The sequence below is a fragment of the Xylocopa sonorina genome, chromosome 7 (assembly GCF_050948175.1).
Source record: "Xylocopa sonorina isolate GNS202 chromosome 7, iyXylSono1_principal, whole genome shotgun sequence".
Classification (NCBI taxonomy): domain Eukaryota; kingdom Metazoa; phylum Arthropoda; class Insecta; order Hymenoptera; family Apidae; genus Xylocopa; species Xylocopa sonorina.
This window is the reverse complement of record NC_135199.1, coordinates 7,919,392-7,946,100: the sequence shown is the minus strand read 5'-3', so window position 1 is coordinate 7,946,100 and position 26,709 is coordinate 7,919,392. Positions and strand designations below refer to the sequence as shown.

Here is a 26,709-nt window from a genome sequence, read left to right as displayed (position 1 = left end):
TGTTAACCTTGCTCTCTAAAAGTAATTTTACATTGAAAGTTTGTTACGAAAATAATGTTCTCCAATGCTTCTCTTCGTCGATGGCGAACGCTGTCAAAGCTGGCTCGCTCCTTGTCCACGAATAAAATATATCACTTTCGTGAGTAGTAAATCATAATCGATCGTCAAATTAATTTTCAGTGTGGAATAGTTAACGATTGAATTAAAAGTTTGTTAACCTTGCTCTCTAAAAGTATTTTTACATTGAAAATCTGTTACAAAAATAACGTTCTCCAATGCTTCTCTTGGTCGATGGCGAACGCTGGCGAACGCTGGCAGAGGTGGCTCGATCCTCGGATGGGTAAATATTCAAATATGGGCAACGAACGCGTGGGAGCTGAACCGCGCGTGGCCCGCTCTCTCACGCATCTATAATGTCCTTACCAGTGTAACCGCGTGTACCGCGTGTTTTACGCGAGCTGGACACGATGTGGCCGATAAATTTCGGTGCCTGGAACCGTTCCAGGGCGAAGGTGGAGCGCGGCGCGTTCGTTACGGATTGAGAAAACGGTGTTAATCGTAGGAGATACGCGTACGGGATCTCGTCCTACGCGATTTACGTCTCTCCGTTTACAACTTGACGATGACTTTCATTTCCAGTGGACATTTTTTAGCCATAAACTGTGGCTTCGTTTATTACCACGCACACTAATAGAATTACTTGCCAGTGAGTCGCGAAACGACACCTTTCGCGTTAGAAAAACTTTCATCGTTCGATCTTTTCACCATTTCACGCGTAACCTTTTGCGCTCGAACGACGACTCTCACTCGCCGCGATGTTTCGCGTGGCAACTCGAGCTTGCTGTATTTACGCTGAATTTCGTTATCTACAGTTCATAGAAGCGAAGCGTTGGTTCGAGAATAGGTTTATGTTTTCGGTTGAAAAGTGACATTGTGACGTAGAATTCCTCTACGACTGTAGTCTTGAATACGATGTGTCCAGCCTCAGTACAGTTTCGACGATCGTAGCAAGCACACGTATCGCCAAGTTTTTCACTACTCGTTTCGAAACTTTCAACGCGAGCTTCATTTTAAATTGTACGTACGTTCGTGTGATGTAGCATCGCGTGCGAGAGACAGAAAAATTCGTGTAACAGACGAATCAGCGAATCCGGAAGTAGCAGCGATGGCCCACAAGATTCTACCAATTCAGAATACCTCAGAATACCAGAATACCAGAATACTGCAGAACTTCAGCTCCGATAATTATGTTTTTCAAACTGTAAACATCGATGATACATCAAAATATAACACTTTCGTATGTTAATTCTTCTACAAAATTCATTTACGCCTGCAATCGTCTCGAGTTGCAGCGCCATCCAACCGAGAAAGGTCATCCAGCGTAAAGGGTTAACTTTTCAAACGACTCGTCTGACGCTGTGAGTAAGATCGACTTTCACAGGGTGACGCGAAACCGTGGCGAGTAAATGGGACGCCCTATAATTACCAATCGTGGAACCGCGTCAGAGGAGCCCGCGGATTCTTCCGTGTTCTCGAGGATCTATTTCGGATGCTGTGGAATGTAATTACCGGCTGAATCACGCGAGCCGTCGCGAATCGCGCAACCCCCGTGCGAGACCCGCGGACGAGTCGAGTTAGAGCCGCGTGACTCATTACCCCGTTGACAGAGTCCCCTGGCAAGAGGCAAAATGGCCATTCGGAGGATCGCCGCGCGACAAACGTCCGATCTCCCGTTCCCTCTCTTATTAATGGTCCTTGTCCAGGCTTATTAATACCACCGTCCACTTTGATCGATCTCGAGCGTTACTTTTAGCGCGGATCACGCGCGCGCTCGCCTCGCGGTGGTATTTAAACGCGTCCCGCGTAATAACGAGCCATCGTCGTGGGAGCCGCGACGAGGAATTAATGGACCGGATTCGACTCTACTTTGCTCGCTTTTTGGGTTTCATTCATGTTCAGAGAGAGAGAAAGAGAGAGAGTTACATTGGTTTGCCTTTTGGAATTGTAGATCTGAGCTTCGTGGAAATTTGATTTATCACGATCTACTTTAATTCGTTACGCGAGTGATATTTTAACACGTTGACGCAAACGACGTCTACAGCTGTCGAAAGTTTTTTTAGGAAAAACTGTGACCAAATGTGATAATTTTCACTTCGAAACATGCAACTTACACACGATTTCATCTGGCAGTCATGAAACAATCGAAAAAAAGTGTTTCTGAGGACGATCGTAAAGTCGAAAATGTGCGTCAACGTGTTAACGATAGTAGAATGTACTAGTCTGTTCAATCGCCATAGTTCTATCTCCTTGAACCAAGGCACCTCCTTGCACGATGGCAGTGGATGAGTAGCAACTTCAAAGCATCCGCGCGAAATTCAACTTCAAAGCAGCCTCGGAGAACAGCTCGGAAAATTTCGCCTACGCGAGACGTTTCGTTTCTATCAATTTGTGATTCCAACGCGATCTTCGTCCCGCTGCGCCATCGTTGGCAGGGATTAAACGTCGCTGCAGGAAGCCTCGAGGGGCTGGACGACGCGCGCTGATTAATCGCGCTCGCAGACGCGAATTCCGCGTAGACAATGAACAAGTGTTCGCAACAGCTTCGCGGGTACCCTCGCGCGAGCAATGATCAGCTTTGATCCCGCGCTTAGGTAACGCAGACCGACGGTTCGTTTCGAAACGGTCCACGGAGATTCTGTTAATCCCCTCGTCGTCGCGACGTGTTTATCGATGGAGACGCGATGCACATCCGGTCCGTTTCTACGCGTGTCGGACGCGTGGTTGCGCCTGGTCGTCGAATAAATTGCTCGATACTTTTTCGACGAGGGTTGCTCTGCTCTAATGGGGGATGTTGTACATTTAATGGGAATTCGCGACAGGTGCAGCGGATTTTTGCCGTTCAAATGGCTTCCTCTGTGATATATCCTCTTTTTTCATTCATTTCTGACAATATGCAGGTGCTTTTAAATATCTGCTCGCTCTTTCGGTACGTTTTTCAAATATTATTTATGAACATTGGGAACAGGACTCGTTAACTTCATTAAATAGACGGGGTGGGTATTTGATAAAGCTTGTTGCAACCCTTTGGCTGAAAAAATGGAAGATCGTTGGGAGATCTGGAAGCACCCATGAAAATATTATTTATTTAACCCAAGAGGCGAGTTGCTATTGGAATTTGTGAGATACCCAGCGATGGTCTGGTAATAATTATCCACCGATGCGCACCAGGGTTTCCAGCGACTCCTCCTCGCGAGCTGGACCCCGCTCTCGGCTACGCGAGTGCCGTACAATTTATTTTTACGCGGTCCAACAGCCTGAATAATTCCGTGTAATCGCGGGAGGCGCACCTTGTAATCTTCGAGGCAGTTACTCTTTTTGTAGTACCGACTGCAAAACAACGTTCCAGCCCTCAGCCGTTTTTGACGACATCGTAAGTGCAGGTAATCTGTAACAGAATTGTACGCGGAATTTAACGTGTAATTGTTGAGTCTCGATGGTCATCTGGCGAGAAACGCTCTTCGATCGAAATTAAGATATCAAGCTTCAAGTAACGCTACTATTGACGTTTCGTTTAAGATCGTTCACTTAGTGAAATCACGAAGGCACTGGAAAATATCATTTAAAATTCACTCGAATCTCGCGCGACCAAAACTGAGAGCTGCCAGAAAAGCAATTTTCAGAAGTGGCTCGAAGGAACCAAGATGTCCGCCAGCGAAGATTAATTCCAGTCGCGTGCGATCCTAATGGCGTCCGGCTCGCGAAACGTCCCCGTAGATCATTCGCAGCGGCGTCGTTTGCGTAATCCCGTGACACCGTGACGCGGGAAGCGATGGATCGCCAGCGTGGAACCAGTTCCTGCCGATTTTTCCGCGCGTCGCTGCGCCAGCCGACGAATCATCGCGCGGTGATAATTTTCGTGCGAGCCACGCGGATAGATTCGAATCGCGTCTGCTTTCGTAATTCGTAACCGACGCGCGGGAAGCTGAACAGAGTTCTTTTTATCGCGTACAATGGACTGGTCGCGATAAAAATTTGTCGCTGGCGGAACAGCAGGCAGGATATCCCGATGGTTAGTTTGAAAACGAGTCACTGGCGCGGTGTGGCGAACGATCGACGAGTGGCTCGATCGACCAGCGATCGACAGGAATTTGAAAATAAAACGGGATATCGACGGATCGTTGATCGATGCGGAAGATCGAACGGGGATAACCGGACGATTCGCGTGGCCGCGTTGTTATAGGCATTCGAATGGTAATACGTTGGCACAGATACTTGATGATTAATTATTTATAGCGGTACAATGTTACGATTGCTCGTGGATTATTGAAATAAATTCATGCTTCAGAGAGCGTATTAATAATTCGCAGTGTATCGTGCATGCTGGTTAGTTCGTTCGAGCTGATTCATATTCAATGAGCCACTTTCGAAAGCTGTTAAACGAGCCGGCTGAATTTTCATATTTTCCTAATAAATTAGATGTACAAACGCGGAGGGGTAAAGTAGAACGTCGAGGGAAACTCGAGAAGCGAGCGTGAGGGGGTCGATTGTCTCGATTTCGTTCAAAATGTTAGGGTGGATGTAAAATTGCACGACTGCTTTGAGAGCAGGTTGGAACAATGCTGAGAGCGAAACCAACTCTGCGCAGAATCCTAAAACTGAATCAGACACGTAATCGTAGAGATTCGTATCGCGCGGACCGAGAGGATGAGACACACACACCGCCTGGGAAGTTTCCAGCACGTCGTTCGTCATTTTGGAAATTTCATCGCGATAAGCGACGCCTCGTGTTCCTCGTCGCGATGGCGATCGGATCGCGGACGAATCGAGGGTGAATAAAATCGAAAGTCACGAAGGAAATGGAGAGCCGTGGCGGAGAAAGGAGGACCCGTGAGTGGCGTATCCGCCGGAAGTAGTTATCGTTCGTGGCGAGCAGAGTGTTTTTCCAACCGTTTCACTCTTCTTCGCGATATTACACGATTCCACGTTTCTCTTCCGGGTGTCTTTGAGTCTCTATCGAAGATTGTTCGTCCTGAGAAAAATTCTACATTTATCACTTCGAATGGTATCGAAAGTGTCGCGTTAAAGGACTGTGAAAATTGCCTCGAAGATAGGGGGTGAGAAGTTTGATTATAAGTTAAAAAAGTATAGCCGCAGACGTTTATAGAACGATAAAGGTTGCAGAGTGATTAACGTTCGCGTTATATTAGCGGCTCTTGGGGGTTGCCAAGTTGGGCATAAAAATGTGGACGAGGTTATAAAACGAACGTCTCCCTTCGCGGTAGCGAGAGTTGTCTGGAACAGGGAAAGGTGCAACCGAGGGATGCGCTTTCTTTCGCACGAGCCATCAACTTTTACGCTCGAGCCTCGTTCCTCTGGTCGACGTCGAGGAATAGCTAAAGCGAACTCTACGAGCTTGCAGAATTTTACGCGTTCATAAATATCATCCTCGTTACACATAGAATATATAAGGGGAAGAAACGAGCATAGACCATAAACGACACCGTCTTAAAATATCCGTGGAGATAGCGAACTGAATTTTCACCCGATGCATGAAATATTCCAACCTGTTCTCGAACACCAGTTACTCGAATTCGCCTTAAATCTTCCAATCCACGCGAAAAATTCTCAGAAATTAAGAGAACTGAAAATGTAACCAGAGAAGATCTCCAACTTGCTCTTCACAAAATCGCGTATCATATTTAGTACACTCTTTTAAGAACGCGAAAGTCATTCGCAAGCTCGATCAACGATTTCCAGTTCTGAGACGTTCCATATCGAGCAGGCGAACGCGATTTATAGAAAGAAGAGGAAGAAGAAGAGGAAGACCACTCGTGCATCTCGCGAGCCACTTGTTTCGCGCTGGAAGCCCCTTTCTTCCTCATCGACCGCGGAGACTTTTGACCCAGAACGGGTAGTGGCCGCGGAACGTCGTCTCGAGTGCACGAGGAAGCGGTAAATATAAGCGTCGTTTCAGCAGCGAGTGTTTTCCAGAAATAGTGGCCTGGCGCAGGTGCCGAAAACCCGTGGGAAGCGTCCGTTTCCACTGGCTTCTCTCGTTGACCTCGCCACCCTCGCGACGATTCCTCTGCGACCGCGCGCTCCACGATGGATCGAATCGTTCGAGTCGATCGAAGTTTCTCGCGATCCACTCGAACTCTGTCGTTGGTGCGCGTATGCAGGGACGAGGGTAGGAAAAGTAGGATTGAAAAGTGGAAAGATTGCGTGGACTGGTTGTCTGGATTTATTCGTCGGACACGCTAATAGCTTTACGAGCATTTTATATCTGTTACTTCGGTTCTAACACCTGTTCTCTCGCCCGATGCTAATTCTCTTAGGAGATAGCCACTTGACGCGTCTTTATCGCCTTCCAGTTCCAGCGACATTATCAGCTTTCTAATCTGCGGCTGTTACTGTAAAACTGAGCTCTGCGACAGAGACCGCGTGCTTTCTCTATATCTGCAGAACAATAAAAAGAAAAGAAATCGGGCGTTTAAAACGAAGCTGCTGATCGAATCAGTATTTTCTTTCTCATACTTTTTAGACAAGAGCATATACGTACGAATAAAGCAAGATCGCAGAGCGTTTGTACGACCAGTTCTCTCGAAATCGAACGTTTCGATGCAACCTCGCGACCTGGATCGAAGGTTTGAAAGGCGAAAAGAGAAGAGGAACACTTGGCGTTTTTACTGGCACAGAATGCGTTGAACGAGGGGCGAAGTCTTTCACGCGCGAGGACGAAAAGCGCCTCGGAAGCGCGGCGGTGCATGTTTACGGGCGATGGCGGCACCCTTTCTTTTTTACCCCCGGCTGGTGGATGCTCGCTTCCGCTCGCAAATCCTCGGACGGACGCATTTGGAACTCTTGGCAGCCGCTCAGACGTACGCGATGAAATATCTAGCACGGCTGACTTTGATCTGCCGTCGCGCGGTGCGAAACGACCTGGAAGTCCTGGATTCACGCGCGCGAAAATCGCGGCCGTCCGCGTGTGCAGACATTCTCGCGCAACCAGGAAGTCTGCCACGTCCTTTCGTTCTCCATTAGTTTTCTCTCTCTCTCTCTTCTTTTTTTGCTGTTCGCGCGCACTCGAATTCTGATTCAGCGGCGATTTATTCAAACGAGATCCCAAGTGATTCCCCGCTAATTTATTCGAATTAAACACGCGGTGATTCAGTGATTGCGATACGCTCGAATTAATCATGGACGCCTGCGAATGAAATACAGGACGTTGGTATTCGATGGCTGGACGGATCGATGACACGGTATTTGTTTCGATTGCGAACTCGCCGCGTGTTTTAAGCTCGCATTCCACGCGAAACAACGTGTCGCGATGCTGTTTGTCCTTTGACCGATGGACTCGAATTCACCGCGTTTAATCGGAAACCCGCGTTTCGACTTTCACTCGTACCAATTTTTCAACTTGTTGTGTTCTATCTCCTCCTCCAAAAAAAACTAAAATATACGATCTCTTTCGTTGTACGGAAAAACTTTCCATCTCTCTCTCGAAATTCCTCGAAGCCACTCACCCGTGCAACTAACGAAAAGGACCAAATCGAGCACAGCTCCGCAACATTCGCGGAACGTTGAAAAACAAGCGTCTCCCTCGAACGTCTAAATTATCATCGTTGGTGCGTCCATTTACCCAGAAATTATAATTGCAATTTCGTCCGGCAAATTGCGCTGTCACCCGTTCCCAGCAGGCATTTTAACGCGAACGGGGCGCAACGAGCCTGCCCGCTACGTCACGCGCGCTAAACCGACCGAGCAATTACCAAAATCGTCGAGACAGGATCCGAGATCGACTCGCAGGAAGGCGTGTTCGGTCAGAAAGGCGAGCAGAATCACGGTTGACCCGTTTCTTCCGCGCCAGCTTCTCCCCGTTTCACGCATTCCTGGCGAAGGGGTGAATCACACCCTCCCGTGAAATTCTAAAAGCGCCCGTTTCCCGAAAGTCTATTACGAACCGCAGGGAATCATACAGCGCGGCATCCGCCCCTTTAAAACGGTGCCGTTGGCCAGTGAACCCGCGGCTGATCCCGCGGCGCGCTTTTAGGCGGCCCGCTCGTTAGCGCCGCGAGTAAAACCGTTGTTCAGACGACGTTTTTACCACTGGTGCCCATCGTCCCCCCGTTTATTCCTCGAGGTGAGGTCGCCACTGTCGTACAGCTGATTTACGACCCTTCGAGACATCGCCGCCATTTTATGTCCACCTCGCGGGGTAGACTCGCGTCACTTTAATAAGCCACTTCTCCATCTCGACGCTGCTACGACAGTGTTATGGTTAAGGTTGGAGGACTTCTTTGTGCAGCTACTCGCTCTTACTCGAGACGTACAAGTTCGATGGAAGTTTCCAAGTTGTTTGTCACGTGCGCGAGGCTTGGAGGAAGTTTTCAGGGTTTGTTTAACCACAGTGACTCTGTCGTTGTAGAATTCTAGTGGAGGAGTTTTTAAGCTTCTTCTATGGAAATATGTCGAACTTTGAAGCTCTCATTCATGGAAAAAAGCACTCGAATTATAGTGTGGGAGCTTCGCGAGGTCAGACGACAGCGTCTGACAAGAGTCGGAGGACGTGGCTCGGTTTCACGGTCGAATTAACGGCCAGCCATCCTTTAAGAGGGCGAACGAGGCCGTAAAACAGCGGCTATGGGCTACTGGACAGCAATAAACGTGTAATACTTGGCGACTCGTCGGTGGCATTATCATTAAGACTGGCGACAGCTTTGAGCTCGCCCTGGCTCCTGTCTCGCCGATACACCCGGCCAGGACGGATAATATTAATCTGAGTGGCAGCGACGTTTCGTACCGATCCTGGTTGTGTTTCATTTCGTCGACGAGCATGGCGTGTCAGATTTTTCAGCTTGTTGGAAACAGACTTTCAGCCTGCAGACCTTAACGTTAAATAATTGCTGATTATGAAATCACAGTTAAATGCTCCAGACTGGAACTGGTATTTAACTACTAAATACATAACGAGGCAATGTTGGTCTTTAGATATTGTCGATGAATCGAGATTTCGCTTGTTTTAGAAGGTTTTTGTTGCCCCACGATTATTTTATGGCCGCACCACACTCTGCTAATTCTACTGTCTTAGTTCTCGAAACGCAGACGATGTCAGATTTGGATCCAGCGACCTCGAAAACGGTTTAACGCACATTTCGAATAAGATAGGGCCCCCAGTACAGAAGTTATTAATTTCGTCCACCTAGACCGGCTATTTGGTGCGAGGCGTTTAACTGTGGCACTCGCGAACCGGCTGTAAAGTAGCCGCGGCTGTTTTCTGCCAGTTGCACGAAAACGCCGCTGAGAGACAGGGGGAAGTTAGTGGCGTTGCTGGTAGAATTCAGTGGGTCGTTGAAGACGCGGTTGAATGGCGGACGTGATAGACAACGCGTTTCGGTGAGTTGCGACTCTCGAGGGGGTGGGTTTCGTTCCTTGCGTCGCGCGTGGAGAACGTACGTTCGACGAAAATATCGCGCGTCGTCGTAACGATTATTTATTAACGAAATTTCTGTTTCACTTTGTTCCAGGTAAGAGGAACGATAATAGAAGCCGTACAATCGCGCGTTTGCTTTTGTGGAGGCGAGGGAAAGTCGTGAGTAATTACAAGAAACTCCTCGAGCGTGTTAAACGATCGCTGCACAGTCGCGCGGACAGCGACGGCTCGTTACCGCTGGTACAATTCACCGGAAACGCGAAGCCGTCCTCGCGAGACAACGCGAATTACCCTAACTTCGTTCCCGCTGGAAAGAAAGTTGAGGTCGTTGTCGCTGGCGCGATTGTCAAGGATTGCTTGGTGGGTCGCGGAAAATACGGACGAAAAGCTGGGCGAGAAAAGAGGGTCGCGCGGAGACGCGGCGTCAGGCGGAGACCAAGATGGCGGCGGGGCGAAAATTTCATTCCGCGCCTGTGAGATCTAATTTGTCCGCCGTTGATTCGTGTTCGTAACCGTAAAAAGTGGAACGGCGGTCGCTACGTGTCTGGTCGGTCGTTGAATCGTGGCCACCGGGAAGGCGAGTTATTTCGCGGCGAAACGTCCTCCTGGTTGTATGTTAGACCGCGGTCGAGGGGCCTCTTTGATGAAGTCCACGGGAAAAGAAGAGTCGAGGGGAGAAAAAACGCGTGCCAGATGACGACGACGCGTTCCAGCCTAGGTAAAAAAAAGAATCGCTGATTGGCGAGCGTAGTTGCACGGTGTAATGAGTTACGGAATGAGAGACGAAGGAGACGCTTCTCTGGAAGCCATTTTCGGGGTTCATTGAACTTGCACTTACGATCAAAGAGGAATCGATTGAAAGAAAAATACGAATACGCAAGTTCTATGCGTACGTACATAAATAATTGCAATTTATTCACGATAGCATTGTTGATTCGTAGATAGTAAAGTCAGTACTAAAATAGGGACGATGCCTACGAGATCAATTAACCCTTTGCGCTGCATGACTTTTTCGGTCAGGCGGCGCTGCAACTCGAGCTGCAATTTCGCGCGTAAATGAATTTATATAAGAATTAACATACGAAAGTGTTATATTTTGATATATTATTTGTGTTTACATTTTGAAAAAGATAATTATCGAAGTTCAAGTTCTGTAGTGGTGTTTGGTGTGATATTATACAAAACACTTACCAGGGCATTCTGAGTTGCCAGGATCTTGTGGTTCATCGCTGCTACTTCCGGATTTACTATCTATTACACTACTTTTTCTATTTCTCGCCTTAAAACTTCAAAACGAGGGGTGCAAAATTGCGCGATGAATGTGCTCGCTAAGACCGTCGAAACTGTACTAACGCCAGACACATCGCATTCAGGACTACAGTCGTAGAGCAATTTGACGTCGCAAAGTCACTTTCCTACCGAAGACATAAACAGCCTAAGGGCTGTTATTCACGAACCGATACTTCGCATCTATCAACCAGAGATAACGAAAATCAGCGTAAATACAGCGGCTCGAGTTGCCACGCGAAACATTGCGGCGAGTGAGAGTCGCCGTTCGAGCGCAAAGGGTTAAAGACCGCGTTTCAACATCTCTTGAACGTTACTGGGAATCGCGAGAACGAATGAGGTAAGAGAAGAGGGTGACTTTAAATGGAATTGAAACGGAATTTTATCCCGTCCATCGTTGTTCCGTGGAGCGCGCGGGCAATTCGATTTCCCGGAAGTTCCGTTCAAATCAGCAGCCGTGCGACGCGATAGGGCGCGATTCGATTAAACAAACGGAGAAGATAAAACGTCCTTTCCTGTTCATTTTGCATTACGTAATCCACGACGCGGCGTAACGGTACACCCGTTGGCGCATATTTCTCGAATGCACGCTGGTGTCAGATGCTGGTGCATTAGCAGCATCGGTAACACAATCCCCGGTCGCGACAGCCGCCACAACCTCCACTTGCGTCGCAGTCGAGCTTCTGCCAGCTCGAGACGGCTTCGAATTATCGTTGTTGACGATCGAGAGTCTCCCTGGACGATGCTGGAGTTCAGGAAGAGAAAGAACAAATACAAACTGCAGATAATAACGCGATCTTTTTTATTTATTTAGAATTTATTCAAGAGTAATATTAAACAGAGACGAGAGGATAGTTCGAAGTCGATCCTCTAATTTCTGAATGGCTTGCGAAGGGAATTCCGAGCTGAAGCCTAGCCAATTCGAATTCCATCATCCCCTGGTCTTCGTTTACCAGATTCCTCAAGTTAGGGGTCACGGTCTTTGAACGTCTGCGGGTTTACTTTGATTTAAGGCCAGAGGATTGATGGAATTAGTAACTCGAAGCAGAGGGATGAAGCAAGTTCAAATGTTATCATCCCTCTCAGAGGGTAAGGTTAAGTAAAGATAATTCGATCAAGCAAAATCGCGAAGTTTAATATTACATATTTCATAGAAAGCATGGAAGACAATTAATCGACGCAGTTCGCAATAATATTCGATGGCTACGTCTCGATATTTCACTGGAGCTTCATCTGGAACAGCTCGTTCGTGAATACCTCGCGACGGACGCAGCGGTCGCTAAGTTCAGAGTTCCATTTTCCGTTCAATTTCGAAACGGATCGGCTGTCCGTCGAGCCGCGGTTATTTATTCGCGCGGCAAATTAAATAACAGTAGGATCAGGATGTATATTGTCTCAGTTGCGTAACTGTACGAAGCTGGTCGTTGCGTCACACTCGCCAGCGAGGAATCACGGAAACGGTGGATAATTTATCCAGTGGACGCGCGAGGGGTGGAATATGCCTCGCGTTTATTTCCCTTGGCAAGTCTCGCGTCAGTTGTTGGCTCAGATGCCGGGATTCCCGCATCCGCGTCGAGGAGCGGCTGTTTTCACGGCTAAAATTCCACTCCGCGAACCGTGGCGAGCGGAAAATTTGCGGTCGCGGATCTGGCAGGCCGTCCGTCGAACGAACTGCGCCTTAACGGCCAGCAAAACCTCAAAACCTCAACGAAACCAGGCCTCTGTTTTACGAACGCGTCCATCCGCCTTGAAATTCTGGTATCGATACACTAATCGCCAAGTTCAAGAGTTTCCAACCGCAACAATCCAATTTTGCTCTCCTCCGTTCCATAAGAGCTCTGATTTCCTTGAAACATCCAACGTTTACCATCAATTTTCCAGCTTTCGAGTTCCAGCTCTTCGTACGATCCTAATGGTTCAACTGTCTGTCTCTCGTAGAAGATTTCGCGTTCGTTTCGCGCGCGAAGAGTTGACGAAGTTCGCGAAGAACGTTCTGGCGCGCAGGTTATTAAATTGGGACCGGAAGCTAGCGCAAGGCGGAGGCGTTTCTTCGCGAAGGCGGTACGTTGGCCTGGATAGAGATTCCTCGCAGCTAATGCACGCTTTGTGCGGATTCAACGTCGCTTGGGTTTTCTCGGCTGGAAGGAAACTCCTTCGCGGTGATATTCGTCGTGAGTTTGCGAGGGTAGGCAAACGCTTTACGGGACGGCGAATGGAACGTTAAAAACGCCCCGCGGCTACCACTCTCGTTCGCAAAGCTAGCTGGTTGCTTCGTTTCTTCTTCGACTTCCACTCTTTTCGATAGTCTTTTACGTGGAAATTATTTTCTATCACGTAGATACTCGTTCGATTAATTGTTTTTCTTCGTTTTTTAAATATATGATAAAGAATTTGTGATTTTTAAATTTGCAGAGAATTTAGGTTTAGAAATTCATTTATCGATCTCGATTATTTCAATTGAAAGCGGTGAATCCTGCTCACGAACACTTAAATAACACGTATCGTGCAGCAGAGTTTACCCTGGGACGAGTTCGTTCTGTCTCGAAGCTTCCTGTCGATTTTAATTAAAACGACTTCAGCAGGATCCACATCTGATCACGGCGAAAGTATTAAAAGAGATGAGAAGGTACGTCTGATGAAAATGCTTCGGGCGTCCTGTCAGTCGTCCCTGTAAAGGGATGAACGCACTCCACCAACCTCTCCGCACCCCTTTTTTTACAGGTTCCGCCTGCTCTCGACGGCTTCACTCGCGAATCAGTTTACTTTCACGATCCTTTACAACCGTCTATGCGAGCATTAAAATTTCACATCGAATCGTGATTTGAATAACCGTAAAAATCGATTGGGACTGAAAGATGAAAGTGACGAGGATAAATTCTGTTGCTTTCGTGTATTATTTAATCGCCTGTTGGATTCCATCTCGTCGACGAGCGGATTTACGATTCGACGTCGAAGAGGACTGACGAAATTATCGAGCGACTCGCGATTTTATTTATTTCGTGCACGCGTTTGCGAAAATGGCGGGACGCGACCGTGTGCGAGGCAAACATCTGCTCGCGCACGCAACGCGAACGCACCCCTCGCGATACTTTTCCGTTACACTCGCGCGGTTGATCGATGGCCAGGGGAACGGGGAAACAGCTTGTTACCCGAGGAACACCAAATGAATATTCAGAAATGAAGTACAGTCACGGTCGACCGTACTTTATCAGGCCCTGCCATCGATTAGACCGCGTACGAACGTAGCTGCTTCTTATCCGAGGGGATTGTGCAATCTCGAATGCGTTTCTCTGGCTCGAGCGGACGATCAGTTTATCCCTTCGCGCTCGAGAGAGGCGACTGAGAGTCGCCACGAGCTTTTGTCGATCGTATTCGCGAAGAACACGATTATATTCGCGAGGAAACGAATAATAGAGTAAACCGGAAGCATCGACGGTGCAAAGCACCGCGCGCACGCGTTTATCAAAGTTAATTAAAACGAAACAGGGCGAGCACGTATCGAGCGCACGTATCGGCGAAAGAAACGGGGCGCCTCTCGTGAAAGCAGGCTCGCCGTCCCGTTTCTCTCCAGAAATCAATCGAACGTAAGTGCGTGCGCCTCGCGGATCTAATTACGGGCATCCCGGCTCGCTTCTTAATTGATTAATGGCGGATCTAGCCGCGCGCAACCGATCGCGGTGATTTTCAATGGGGGCTCGCAATTTTAATTGAGATAAATACGCGTTAACCGCGCGCCAGGCTGCGCCGTCCGCTTCCAAAGGCAGCAGAGACGTAATTACAAACGACCGTGGACGGGTGAAATCCCCGACGATGTACAGGGTTTATCACAAGCACCGATCCGGGGGGATGATTATTATTAATTAGCCAGAACCTCGTAATTGCACGTTTCTACCGGCTCGAGATCCGCTCGGGAGTATCCTCTTTCTCCCTGGTTCGCGTTCAAATATATTTACCTCGCCAGGTGCATTAATCACGGGAATAACTGTCCGAGGCGCAGTCGAGGAGCGAATAATCGTAGCCGCGATTCCCTCGCCCGTTTCGGGACACTTCTCTCGCGCTGCTGCTACGGAAAGAAAGGAGGAAACGCAGAAATCCTCCACCGTGCTGGAAAACGCAATCTCGCTCTTCGATCTCCACGCGAGATAGCATCTCAACGAGCCACGGTAATTACTTATTAGCGCTGGTCTCTGCTGCGCGCTCGAGGCGCGAGCGTAGCGGTGCAACAACTGCGCGAGGTTAGCCCCGTGTTCTTCTGCTTTCTTTTTCTCGAGCGAGACGACAAATGAAACTCGTGAAACACGGGTTCATTCTTTGAACTACGTACGAGTGATCTGTTTCTTGGACCTGCGCCCAGGGAGAGGTCGACGCGATCGTTCCAATTTTAAAACGAACCAACGTGCAGTTTGAAACAGGAACGTTGTTACCATTGTGAATTATGGGATCTGATATTTCGAGGGGCAGAGAAAGTTAGAGACCACCAAGTTTCACGCGAATTAGAAGAACGAAGATGGAACGTTCCATAGTTTTCGCGATCGTTGGAAATTCGTTTCGAGAAATGTTCGCGTGTGGAGCGTCGATCGATTCCCATTGTAGCTTCGCGATCGAGGAGAAGCAATCTCGAGTAGAGCGATTCCACCATCGTCGAGTACTAATTTCGAGAGGATCAGGGCTGAGATGGCGGAACTGCGGTTCGCATTATCAGCAGATCGGCGTCGAAGTTCGTAAGTTTGTCCAGGACTGTCTAAAACCGTGCATTAATCACGGCGTTAGAAAGTTCCCGCGTCGAGGTTCGAGGCATAACTTACTCGAATCCCGTGGACCGATCTTCATCGCGCTTGCTCGCCGATTGCGAAACGATCCGACAGCGTACGCGAAACACTCGCGACCAGCGCGATTCTTCGTGACCAATCACCCGCAGCGTCCTCGCGGCGAAACAAATCAATCGGTTGTACATCGTCTACGCGAGGCGATGCATCCTGCGCGATCGTACGATCCACGCGAAACGATTCGAGTCCCCAAATCCGCAGCGCCACTGTCGTGGATTTTCCGCGATATATTTATCGGTCGACGGATCACGCGATCGCGTTTGTGGGTCGTAGCGAAACGAGAGGCATTAATTCCCCGATCGCGCGTAAACTATCCGTGGCTGTCGCGTTTATTCGTCGAACTTATTAATTAATGTCACGCAGCCGGCCGGCAGAAGTTGAGTTACGACGCGGTCGCACGAAACGGCCGTGCTGGGCCCAGCGATCGTGTCCAGGCTCTCCTTAAGTCCGCGCGAGATCGAAAATATAAACGTATCGTAACGTACTACGGGGCGAAACGTGCGCCGAATCGCGATTGCGTAAACGACCAGCGATCGAGCGACACGCTCGTCGTCATCTCGATGTACGTACGCAGAGACAGGAGGCGATTCGAGGGGACCAGAATAGATTTTGTGCAGGATATATACGCGAGGTGTGGTACGCGAGAGGGAAATGAATCTCGCATTTTTCGCCTCGGTTACGCGGTCATTCGAAAGTAGTAAAAGCGGTAAAAGCGCGGAGGCCCGCGACGCTCGCGGTTCTCCAACGCGCGTTCTCCAGGCGACGCGCCGCGTGGTTGCGCAACGGATTACGTGCGCGTGTTGCAATAAAAGAAATTCGCGATGATTCCGGACGATGCTTCGCAGCGTTCTACGCGGTTACGCGTACCGTAACGACGTCGATACGTAACGCGAGATACGTAAGGGGTGAACATCCTGCGAAACCGTGCTCCGAGAGTGTAATCGTTCGACCCGTCTACGACGGAGGTAGCCCCGTTTTCCAATAATTTCAGCCGCGCACCGTGTAATTCACGATCGATCCCCAGAGGGGGCAGGGATTTTATTCTCGCCGTGTAATTATAGCAGTCGCTGCGGTGATTTAATAAGTCTCGAGCTCGTGGAGATTTTAAATACCATCGAGGCTCGAGCGATTATCGCGCGTTTTCAATTACGCGGTTCCACGACGCTGTTTGTCGTCGCGAGAGTTACGAATTCTCGTTACGAAAGGGACCAGTTATTCGAATTTCGCGACAATCTGATCCAGCTCCAGCCTAATCCAAAGCTGTCGATTCGATTTCTTGCGATGTTACTTTCACTATTATCGTTGTTTATAAATAAAGTGAATTTTTGCGACAAGAGATACGGTTAGAAGCGTGGAACGCGATCGCGTGACAGCACGCGTGCACCGTTCAGAGGGCAGCGACCTCCATAAAGGCGAACGTAAAGACACGCGCCACCCTTTATCGGTTATTGGCTTCCGAACGGCAATCGAGCTAACGATGTTTCTGTTTGCCTAGGGCTTCCAGCGTCCGCGGGCCCGATTCGCCTCTGAGCTCGGATCTGGCGCTTGATAAGCCTCGCCCCATACCATCACCCAGGTAAGCTACTTTCTGGTTACGACCCTTTCTCGCCCCTTCGAAAAGAGGGACGGGAAAACCTCGACCCGGATTCCCCTGGGGGTTAATAAACGCGTGGCTAATTGGAAAACTTGCCCTGGCTACGTCCAAGGACTTGGTCTCTCACGGTCGAGGGTTGCTCGTCCTTTCGAAGGGCTTCGACCTACTTTAGAGGACGCCACCAACGCGTCTTCGTTCGAATAAAAATTACACTGGTTATTCCATATTTTTTACAATCACGAATTCAGCTAAAAGGGACGAAAATGGAACGAGAGTAACGTTCGTATAATTTTCAATGCGCGTTTAAAAACCTCTCGCGCCATCCATACACGTTTCCATCGCACAAATTAATTTTTCGAATTAGCTCAGAAACAATACGCTTTTCTAAGTACCCTACTTCGATATTACGTCTGTTACGCCCTGTGTCAATGTTCCATTGTTTAAATGATCGTTACACGGTATTATTCTCGTAGATACGCGATATTCGATCGAACGTTCGCGACATAATCCGCAAGGGGGACGACCGTGCGGCGATGGCGCTAATTAAATTAATCGAAACGCGAGCGGTTCTTCCGTTGATTCAATTTCCCCGCTCTAGCACTGCGCGAGGTGTTAATAAACCGTAGTTCCCGGCGCGTGGACGGTGGGTTCTATTTTTACCGGGGCTCGAACCACGTATCCAACCCCTGCTCGTCGAGATTCACCCCTTCGATGGGGGCTCGACGTTCGATAAGCCTGGCAACAAAATAAAACCATCGCGCGCACCGAAACGCCTGTTTTATTTCCTCGTCGACACGCGGTATCGAGGCTCTGTCGACTATGACGGAATCGAGCCACCCCCGCGAGCGCTCTTCCTCGCCACCTGTCGAGAGAGAACGCGTCGAGGTCGAGAGATTCGCGTCCCACCCCTCGGCTAAACCACTTATTATCGAGTATCCGCGTAGCTTTCCTTTGTTTCGTCGCTCTTATTCCATTTTCCGGCCCACGCTTCACTTTGTCCGCCTGGCTGGCTGAAAAAAAGAAACGGAGAGGGGAAATTGTATGACGGCGAAACGGTGGAAACGCGTCGCGAACTGGAATCCGTAATTAGAGAGCCACTCGTTTGCTGCGTCTAATTAGAATGTGTCGCCGATTTCCGATAGCTCGCGGATCGTTCCGTGGCGGACGCGGACTCGAGGCTGCTCTTTGAAGTGTCGTGCTAGTTTTTAGTAGCGCGTATTAATTGTATTAGTAGAGTGTCTTTTTTTTTTCATTCAAATGGGTGGATACTTTTTATTAGAGCATTTCAGTCGAAGTATCTTCCTGAACGTTAAATCGTCGTCGAGGTAATCGGTTTTCGAGGTTTATCCAAATTTTGGACAGCAGTAATCAATTCGCGATCGAACGCAGTGGGTGTACGAAAGCATTGGCCTCGAAATTCTCCTCTGAATGCCCGCGCTCGATGGTTTCGCGTGGTCGCGTTGCTCGCATACTCGCCATACTATTTGCGTCCATCAATTCGGATGGTCCTGGCGCGAGCAGGTCGATCGTAAAATAGCCTCGTCGAATATTACAGTCCTTTCAGCGTTTCTGAAAACGCGCGAATCGCTCGAAAATTACCAGTCGATCGCAAATATTGAATATTAGATTTCTTTTTATCCCGCTGAAATCGTTTTTTCCCCGAGATTTTCTCGAAACAGGGCGCCGGACAAATATTCGGCTGCAAATGAGTTTCAAAGCTCTCGCGGGTTTATTTCGAATGGAGATTGACTGTGAGTTTTATCGCGTCCGGTTTGTACAATTTTATATTCCGATCGAACCCAATGAAGACTTTCACGTGGTGGTTCCGCGCAAATCATAAAAATTCATTTCAAACGCACTTTAAAAAGCAATACTTTATCTTTCCCCTCTCCTGCTTTTTTTTTTATCGAAACGAGATAATCTGCTCCTCTGCGAAGAATGACGTGTTGGTCTCGCGTTCTCTTAGCGTCCATTTTGGTCCACGAAATTTCGCTTCGACTGCACTCGTCGCATACCTCAAATCGCGTCTCTTTTCTTCAAGTTTCTATCGAAAAACACTCTAACGAACACTCGTTCGAATCGATCCGATCTTTCGTAACAGAGATTATCGCATCGCAGATTTAAATATCGAAACGAGATAATCTGCTCCTCTGCGAAGAATGACGCGTTGGTCTCGCGTTCTCTTAGCGTCCATTTTGATCCACGAAATTTCGCTTCGACTGCACTCGTCGCATACCTCAAAACTTATCTCTTTTCTTCAAGTTTCTATCGAAAAACACTCTAACGAACACTCGTTCGAATCGATCCGATCTTTCGTAACAGAGATTCATCGCAGATTTAAATGCAGTCAGAAATTTTTTGCAAATCCTCCAGCAACAATGTGACGTTAGACGTCGAACGCGTGAATCGTTCGAGCGATCAAGATATCGAAGCGTCTCTAACGGACGCGTGTTTGCACAGGTCCGATCCGCCCGGTGATCGACGCGCCATTAGTCGATCGGCTCGTAATTCCATCAAACGGCGAGCCCTCCCGAGATTACCGTCGTCGATACGCAAATGCACTCGTCGCGTAATCGACTGCTGCCCCGGCTGGCGAACGGATAATCGCTCGAACGGCATTGTCAGCGTGTTCAAGTCGCGCCGTAATGTCGGCCAGTTTTCCGGTTGCGCAACCGGCTACCGGGCGCATTGAAATGCGCGCGTAAAACCCGCGTAACGCGTCTCGTGTTGTCAGATTGCTCGTGAGGTATTCCGCTCGTGTGCCCGGTGAATTGGAGCCGAAGAATTGGACATTGTCCGCGAACGGAAACGAAACATTCGAAACGGAATACCGGCTGAAAATAGAATTCGAACCGGGAGAAACTGGCGTGCGTTGCTCTTTAAATCGATAACAGTTCGATCGACAGATACCACGATAGCGTTAGCCGCGATCGTATCCTATGTTTAGACAAAAATATTCATAGGCTCTATGTATATTAGTCGAGTATCGAGGCTTCTAGTTTTTCTGGGTTAACCATTTTTTTCTCGAAATGAAAGAAATTAATTGCAATAAAAAATCGCTAGTTAATCGAGCTCGTTTACAATCGCAAACTTTCCTCCAACATCGATAGCATTTACGTAACTCATAGGGCGGGAGCAACTTGACCCCGATCCGAGGAGCACTCGAACCGGTACACTTTACCTAATTAAAAATACGAGCGCACTTACGTTGTAACGCCTGAACAGATTAACCTGTTACGAAAGTGTAACCTGAAAAATGTTCCCGTCCGATAAACTCAGCCGCGCCCGACATTTCGCGTGAGCCTGCGAAGCCTACGTATCCTCGACATCGCTGTGCAACCAGAGCGAAATAAAAAGAGAAAAAGTGGCAACGTTAACTAGAGAATTAACCGAGTTTATTGAATCACGCGCGCGCAAGAGACGCGAGTCGCAGGGGGAACATTGCGGAACAACGTTGCTAATGAAACGGTCGCATCGCGAGATGAGTGTTGCGAGTTAATTCGACGAGGTATCGCGCGTACGTTTCGAGTGGACATCGCGTTCGAAAAAAGCGCAATGGACAATTTGGTCTCCATGTAAAAATTTCACAGACGCCAGGGAAATTTTCCGCGCGCGGTTTTTTTGCTTCATTGGGGTAGCACCGCGATATTAATTTGTGACCACATCAAGAAGCCTCCCCCGCGACATCTAAATGGAACTTCCCCCATAGCCATTATATTTCCACCCTTTTAATTATCGAATTAACTCGAAGCACACATGTACGCGATTTTCGTATCGAAGGTTGATGCACCTCTTTCACTCTGATTAACTACCCCCATATGGTGCTCTGCGACTAGAAAAATTCGCACACGGTTGCCTGCTGTTGAGAAATTTCCGTTTCACTCGCTTATCGATGCACGCCATATTCGTGTAATTTACTCTCGCAACAGAGTTACATTTATAATATACAATATTTGCAGAATTTGTTCGTTTCAGGTTATGAAAGTATAAATTACCGTGAACGCACGCGGGCCATTTGTCGCGCTCATTAAATCCCAGATGTTGCGTCAAATATTCCAGCAGTCGTAAATAATCAATATTTGGATTATAAAAAGGGGGTGGCACGCGTTGCGCTCAGAAAATCGAGCGTTCCACGAGTCTCCACGTGGCACCAAGAGCAAACAGCTCATAGATTCTTGTTCCTCGAATGAATTTCAATGAGCCTCGCGTCGAGAGGGGGCCTGGTCGGATTTATTTCCTTAAATTAGCAATTCAATCTCAGCCGAATAATTTAAGCTATTCGCGCGGTTTAATCGCTGGCTGCGGCGTTCCGCGTCGACGGACGGAAAACGGCAACCCGTGGAAATGGCAGGCGTGCGTGGCGTACGAAACCAGGGTGTTTCCATCGACTGGCACGCGACGCGGTGAAAAAGAATCCATCGCGTCGACGACGGGCCGCGATTAAATCGCTGGCCGCTTTTTAATTTCGTTACAACGGCAGTCTCGTCGATAAACGGGCCGATTAAAAGCTGCTTTCGCCTCGGTGACGCGGCGTAATGAATCCGATTCGACTGGAAAACGCGGCCCGCGTACGAATTACCCGCATCCCCCTGGAAAATTGACAATACTTCGTTCGAATTGCCTGCTCGTTCGCTCGTTATTCATTCGCGCTGCCCTCCCGTCGCACCGTCGATTTCAACCCCTTCCTCCCGCCAGGAACGTGAAATATTCGCAGTCTCATGCGCAGCGATGGCATTAACGCGAATTCAATAGGAATCACATTTGGGCGGAGAGAAATACGTGACTCGCCCTCTGATAAATGTTATTTTAACTCGAGCAAATGAATAGTTTCGTTGATAATAAACGTGGATGTTAGAATTGCCATTTTGGCCATTAAATTTCATCCCTGGTGGCTAATCGAGACCCAAAATCGATCTCGTGCCAGAACGTTTGCCAGAAGTTTCCTCAGCCACCCTTAAAATCTGGAACGCGACACGACACTCCATCTAGACTTAGCAACCCTTAGCAACCCTTCTAACAGAGACGCGTGTTTACCGACTGTTGCAGGCAAATCCACCCCTTGTACGGGGAGAAAGCAGGGCTTCTGGGCTACTGCGATCCGCTCGGTAACGCAGAGAATTTCCCGCCAGCCCCGAACATCGTCGTCGAGGGTGGCAGAATCGAGTTCGTGCGCCCCTCGCAGGATGGCACCACGACACCCCGCAGGAACACCATGTCCCGTGGCTCCCAGACGTTCAACGACGAGTCCGAGAAGTCTGACCCGGCGAAGGTAAGTTCCCGTCGGTCGTTCAACTTCCATCTGGCGCGATGTTTGCTTAGACCGTATTTACACGGGCCTGGAGAACGTACTTCGTCGCGAGGTACCGCGAAAGTGGCTCTGGTACCTTTTACGAAGGGCCATTTTTCAATTCGCTGTTTCTCTCTCGGGTGAATCAATTGAAAATGTTGCAAACCTTGGTTGGTTGGATGAGATCGTGACTAACCTTTGTAACAGTGGAACGTGACTGTTTTAAGAGCTTCGATTCGTTTACATAATTTGAATTTGGACAATTTTCTTGCGTTAGGGAGCAATTAATTCGTTTAGCGTTTAAGGTCTATTATAGCAGCCTCGCGAAAGTGGCTTTGGTACCTTTTACGAAGGGCCATTTTTCAATTCGATGTTTCTCTCTCAGGTGAATCAATTGAAAATGTTGCAAACCTTGGTTGGTTGGATGAAATCGTGACTAACCTTTGTAACAGTGGAACGTGACTGTTTTAAGAGCTTCGATTCGTTTACATAATTTGAATTTGGACAATTTTCTCGCGTTAGGGAGCAATTAATTCGTTTAGCGTTTAAGGTCCATTATGGCAGCCTCGCGAAAGGGTTGGGCTTTCTCTAATTTTTAATTGACGTCGCGTCAACGTTCCTTTAATGAAATCCAGTGCTGTTTGCAGTTTGACAAATCGTATTTCTTCAACCCGTTCGAGCATGAATTCGGTTAGCCGCGATTCCGACGGGGTCGAAACGAAACGGGGCGCTCGATTTTTGTTGCACCCCGTTCACGTTGTATTCATTAGACCCAGCTATAATGGAATAAGTCGTAACGCGCGAGATACTTTAACCAGCGTCGTCTACAGGGGCCTAGCGTGGTTAAAATCGCGGCCAGCTCGTTAGCTACTGGTTAAAATATCGCGTTGAATTTCACTCCACCCCTCCCTACCCCTCTGCCAACGTTCCTTTCAACCCCCGACTGACAGCGCACGAGAATTATATTACGCTCTCTGCGCTTTTTACAGGGCGTATTCATTAAATTTCGAATTTCGCTACCCGCGTTTCACCCCATTCGCTGTATTTTTCCACTTAAGCTCAACGAACCGCGGATTCATTCTCACGGAACGCGTAGAAATTATTTGCTGAAATATTTCGCCGGGTTGGGAAAGAAATTTCGTTTGTTACCCGCGGAGAATAAAATCCCTGTGGCGGAAACAAAAAAAAAAAAAATGGCCATGTCAAACGAGATCAAGGTGATCGAGCGACGCAAGGGGCTCTCGCAAGCGTTCAGAGAGAATCAGTGATTTATTAAGTCTCGTTTACTCGACGAGCAAATATTGTAAGCTTGCCTGAGTGGCGCGGAAACAACGTTAATCGGCGACGATTTTCCGCGCACTCGCTCGAAGATTCCACCAAAGCTCCATCAGAGCTGATTCGCAAAGTAGTCACGTTTAATCGAATGATCTTGGAAGCGCCGTTACGGTGATCGAGAGGCGACCGGAAATTTTCAACCCCCGTCGCGCGATACGAGGGAAAAGTGCTCGCGAACTCCCCCCTCGTCCCACCTTCCGCCCCTCTCGAGCCCTTTAACCCTTCATGTTGTATTCATTAGACGTAATTGATTTCCTCGATAGGGCGTAGCGGGATTTCCATATTAAATTGGAGCGAGAGGCGAACGCGTCGATACGCGACGATTATTCCGAAATTAACGACGCTCCGCGGCGTGTCGCGCCTTCGTCGTCGGCAATTCTAACGACTCGACCCTTTGTCCGGGCCCGTTCGTTCGTTTCCCGTCGTTTAGGGCCAAAATCGCGGCGAACGGTTGGGAAGCTCGTCGCGCGGACGGGTCCGCGGATTCTGCTGGTACCCGTGGTTAATTGTTCGAGGTAATCGATGGGAATAATTAATCGTTACGAGATTTAGGCTCGCGTGCAATTGTAATACGTACAGTGACATTTTTACGGGAGATAATTGACGATGACGTGCTTGGCGCGATGATAATATCGGTGTAATAATATATATTTCACGTTAATTGGAAGGGATTACGGTGTGATTAATTCAGTAGATATATTACACTTAATACACGCGGTCAGATTAGCTCGTGCACGTGGTACAGAAATGTTTGATGTATAGCAGGATATAATTAAATTCTAGATTGTGTAATTATATTGGTGCATCGATTGCATAAAACTGTAATCTACGAAGTGATTAATCGAATTCGTACAAGGTAGCGTGTATTTTCCAGCGATCTTACAGCAGTGTCATCAGTTTACAAGTAGCTCGATGGAAACACCTATTACCTCGCTTAAACGCTGTCTAACACGTTACTCTATTCATTTACACTTTCTGCACCGGGTAATAACGACGCCTTAAAAATCGCGTCGGATCACCTGGGTAGCTATATTCATTACGTTACATTGTCACGAAGTTGGTTACCTCTTCGCACCGTCGATTCACCTTAGATAACGGGAGGAAATCAGCTTTAGACACGGTCGAGACTCTGACGAAATCCCCTTTCTAACGTGCTCGCTCGACCTTTCAGAGGGGACCCTGGTGACACGTTTTCTGACGAAGTATTAAACCCCGTCGAGGCATCGTCACGGCGCGTTCGCGTGCGATTAATCAGCCGCCTCTCCTCGCCACGGTGCCATCAAACGTCCTCGCGTCCGATTAATTCGAGGTATGCCGAATTTTTAGAGCCGCGCGCTGGCGAAATTGGGGTGGCCCTGGCCATTCAGTCGCGATTCTCACCCCGCGCAATTTCGTTTCACGCTAATAACGAGCCGGCTCATAATTACGATTTTATTCGGCCATCGTCGACTGGTGGTCCAACGAAAAATTTCATTTCAGGACATTCAGAAGCCTACGACGCTGATATTAAGCTACGCGTATGAACGTATTAAGAGGACCTCCAGTTCTCGTGAACCATTATTCCCGTTATTATTACTCCCTTCCATTTAGCTGGAATTCCATTTCTGTACTAATGTAATCGCCACTCTGTTTATTAGTTCGTTTTTAATCATGCTTCGATCACTCTTCTCCCTCCTTTCTTTCTCGTTCACTCGATAAGTAGCGTCAGAAGAGTCCTGATCGGATTTAACCAAGATTCAATGATCGCGTGCAACGCTCTATTCACAAGAGATTCGCTGCGAGAGATCCCTCGGAAATTCGTAGCGAAAATTAGTGAATTACAGCGGTGAATTAACGGAGTTTTTACGCTGTTTTCGCGTATCCCGCGGAAGAGTTTTTCCGAAGGTTTCCGCGCGGGCGAGCGAATTAATTTTAATTACGAGTTACATCCCGCGGCCAGGGTTAAATAAAAGACCGCCACAGCGTAGCTCGAGCCGAAATTCGCGCACCTGGAGTGCCTTCGGTTTACTTTTATATTATTTCGTAATTACCGCTAACGTTAACTCGAACCTCGACGAGCCCGCGTTTCTGACGAGCGGAATTATCGCGTATAATCCCGCTCGCCTCTAGCCCTGTTCGTCCCGCTTCTGACGGATTACAAAATTCATTCTCGATGCGAATTAATCTCGCGTATTATATCGCATCGTTTCATTGAATGTGAAATTTGAAAAGGAATTTTGTCTTACGAATTTTCTTAATAATTATAAAAACGACGACTTTGGCGAGGAATACGATCTCTTAGATTTTATATTTGAAAAAAGGGGAACCATTTAGTTTTGCCTTGAAAGATGGTAACCGCTGAAACTATCCCTTGAAATTTGAAAAGGACTTTCATCTTACAAATTTTCTTAATAATTATAGAAACGACGACTTTGGCGAGGAATACGATCTCTTAGATTTTGTATTTGAGAAAAAGGGAACCATTTAGTTTTGCCTCGAAAGATGGTAACCGCTGAAACCATTCCTTGAAATTTAAAAAGGAATTTTGTCTTACAAATTTTCTTACTGATTGTATTTGAAAGAAGGGGAACCATTTAGTTTTGCCTCGAAAAATGGTAACCGCTGAGACCATCCCTTCAGCTCTTTAAACCAACGTGGTTCGAAAACGGCAGATAAGTTGCTCGCAAGTTTGCTGGCGCGCGGCCCGCCAGCGCGGCTAATGAAAATGTCAGTTTACGATTGGAAGTGGAGTGTAAGCGGTCTCGCAAAAAGTACAAATAGTTCGATCGAGTCGAGGGCTCCCGGACAAGTCGACGTCTATCGACGTGTCCGGCGTCTAGGTGCCGCGCGGTCGTGTGCGTGCGTCGCCATTACGAATAATAATTAATCGCGGCAGGAGAGTTGATTAAGGCTCTATTCATCGAGCGAGGGAACAGTTGTAAATCAACGCGGACAGTGCCTAGGATTGTCC

General features: G+C 48.1%; 1 protein-coding gene across 10 annotated transcripts in view; it reads left to right on the top strand.

Annotated features, from left to right (window-relative positions):
* LOC143425524 (uncharacterized) overlaps nt 1–26,709 on the top strand; it is a 268,189-nt gene that overhangs the window by 100,491 nt on the left and 140,989 nt on the right. For all 10 annotated transcript variants that reach the window (XR_013102046.1, XR_013102047.1, XM_076898401.1 and 7 more), the window contains exons 3-4: nt 17,039–17,119; nt 22,184–22,406. Coding sequence is in view for 8 of the 10 variants with exons in the window: in XM_076898401.1 (XP_076754516.1) it covers nt 17,039–17,119; nt 22,184–22,406 (304 nt within the window). In the remaining 2 variants the exon portion in view is untranslated. The remainder of the gene's footprint in view (nt 1–17,038; nt 17,120–22,183; nt 22,407–26,709) is intronic.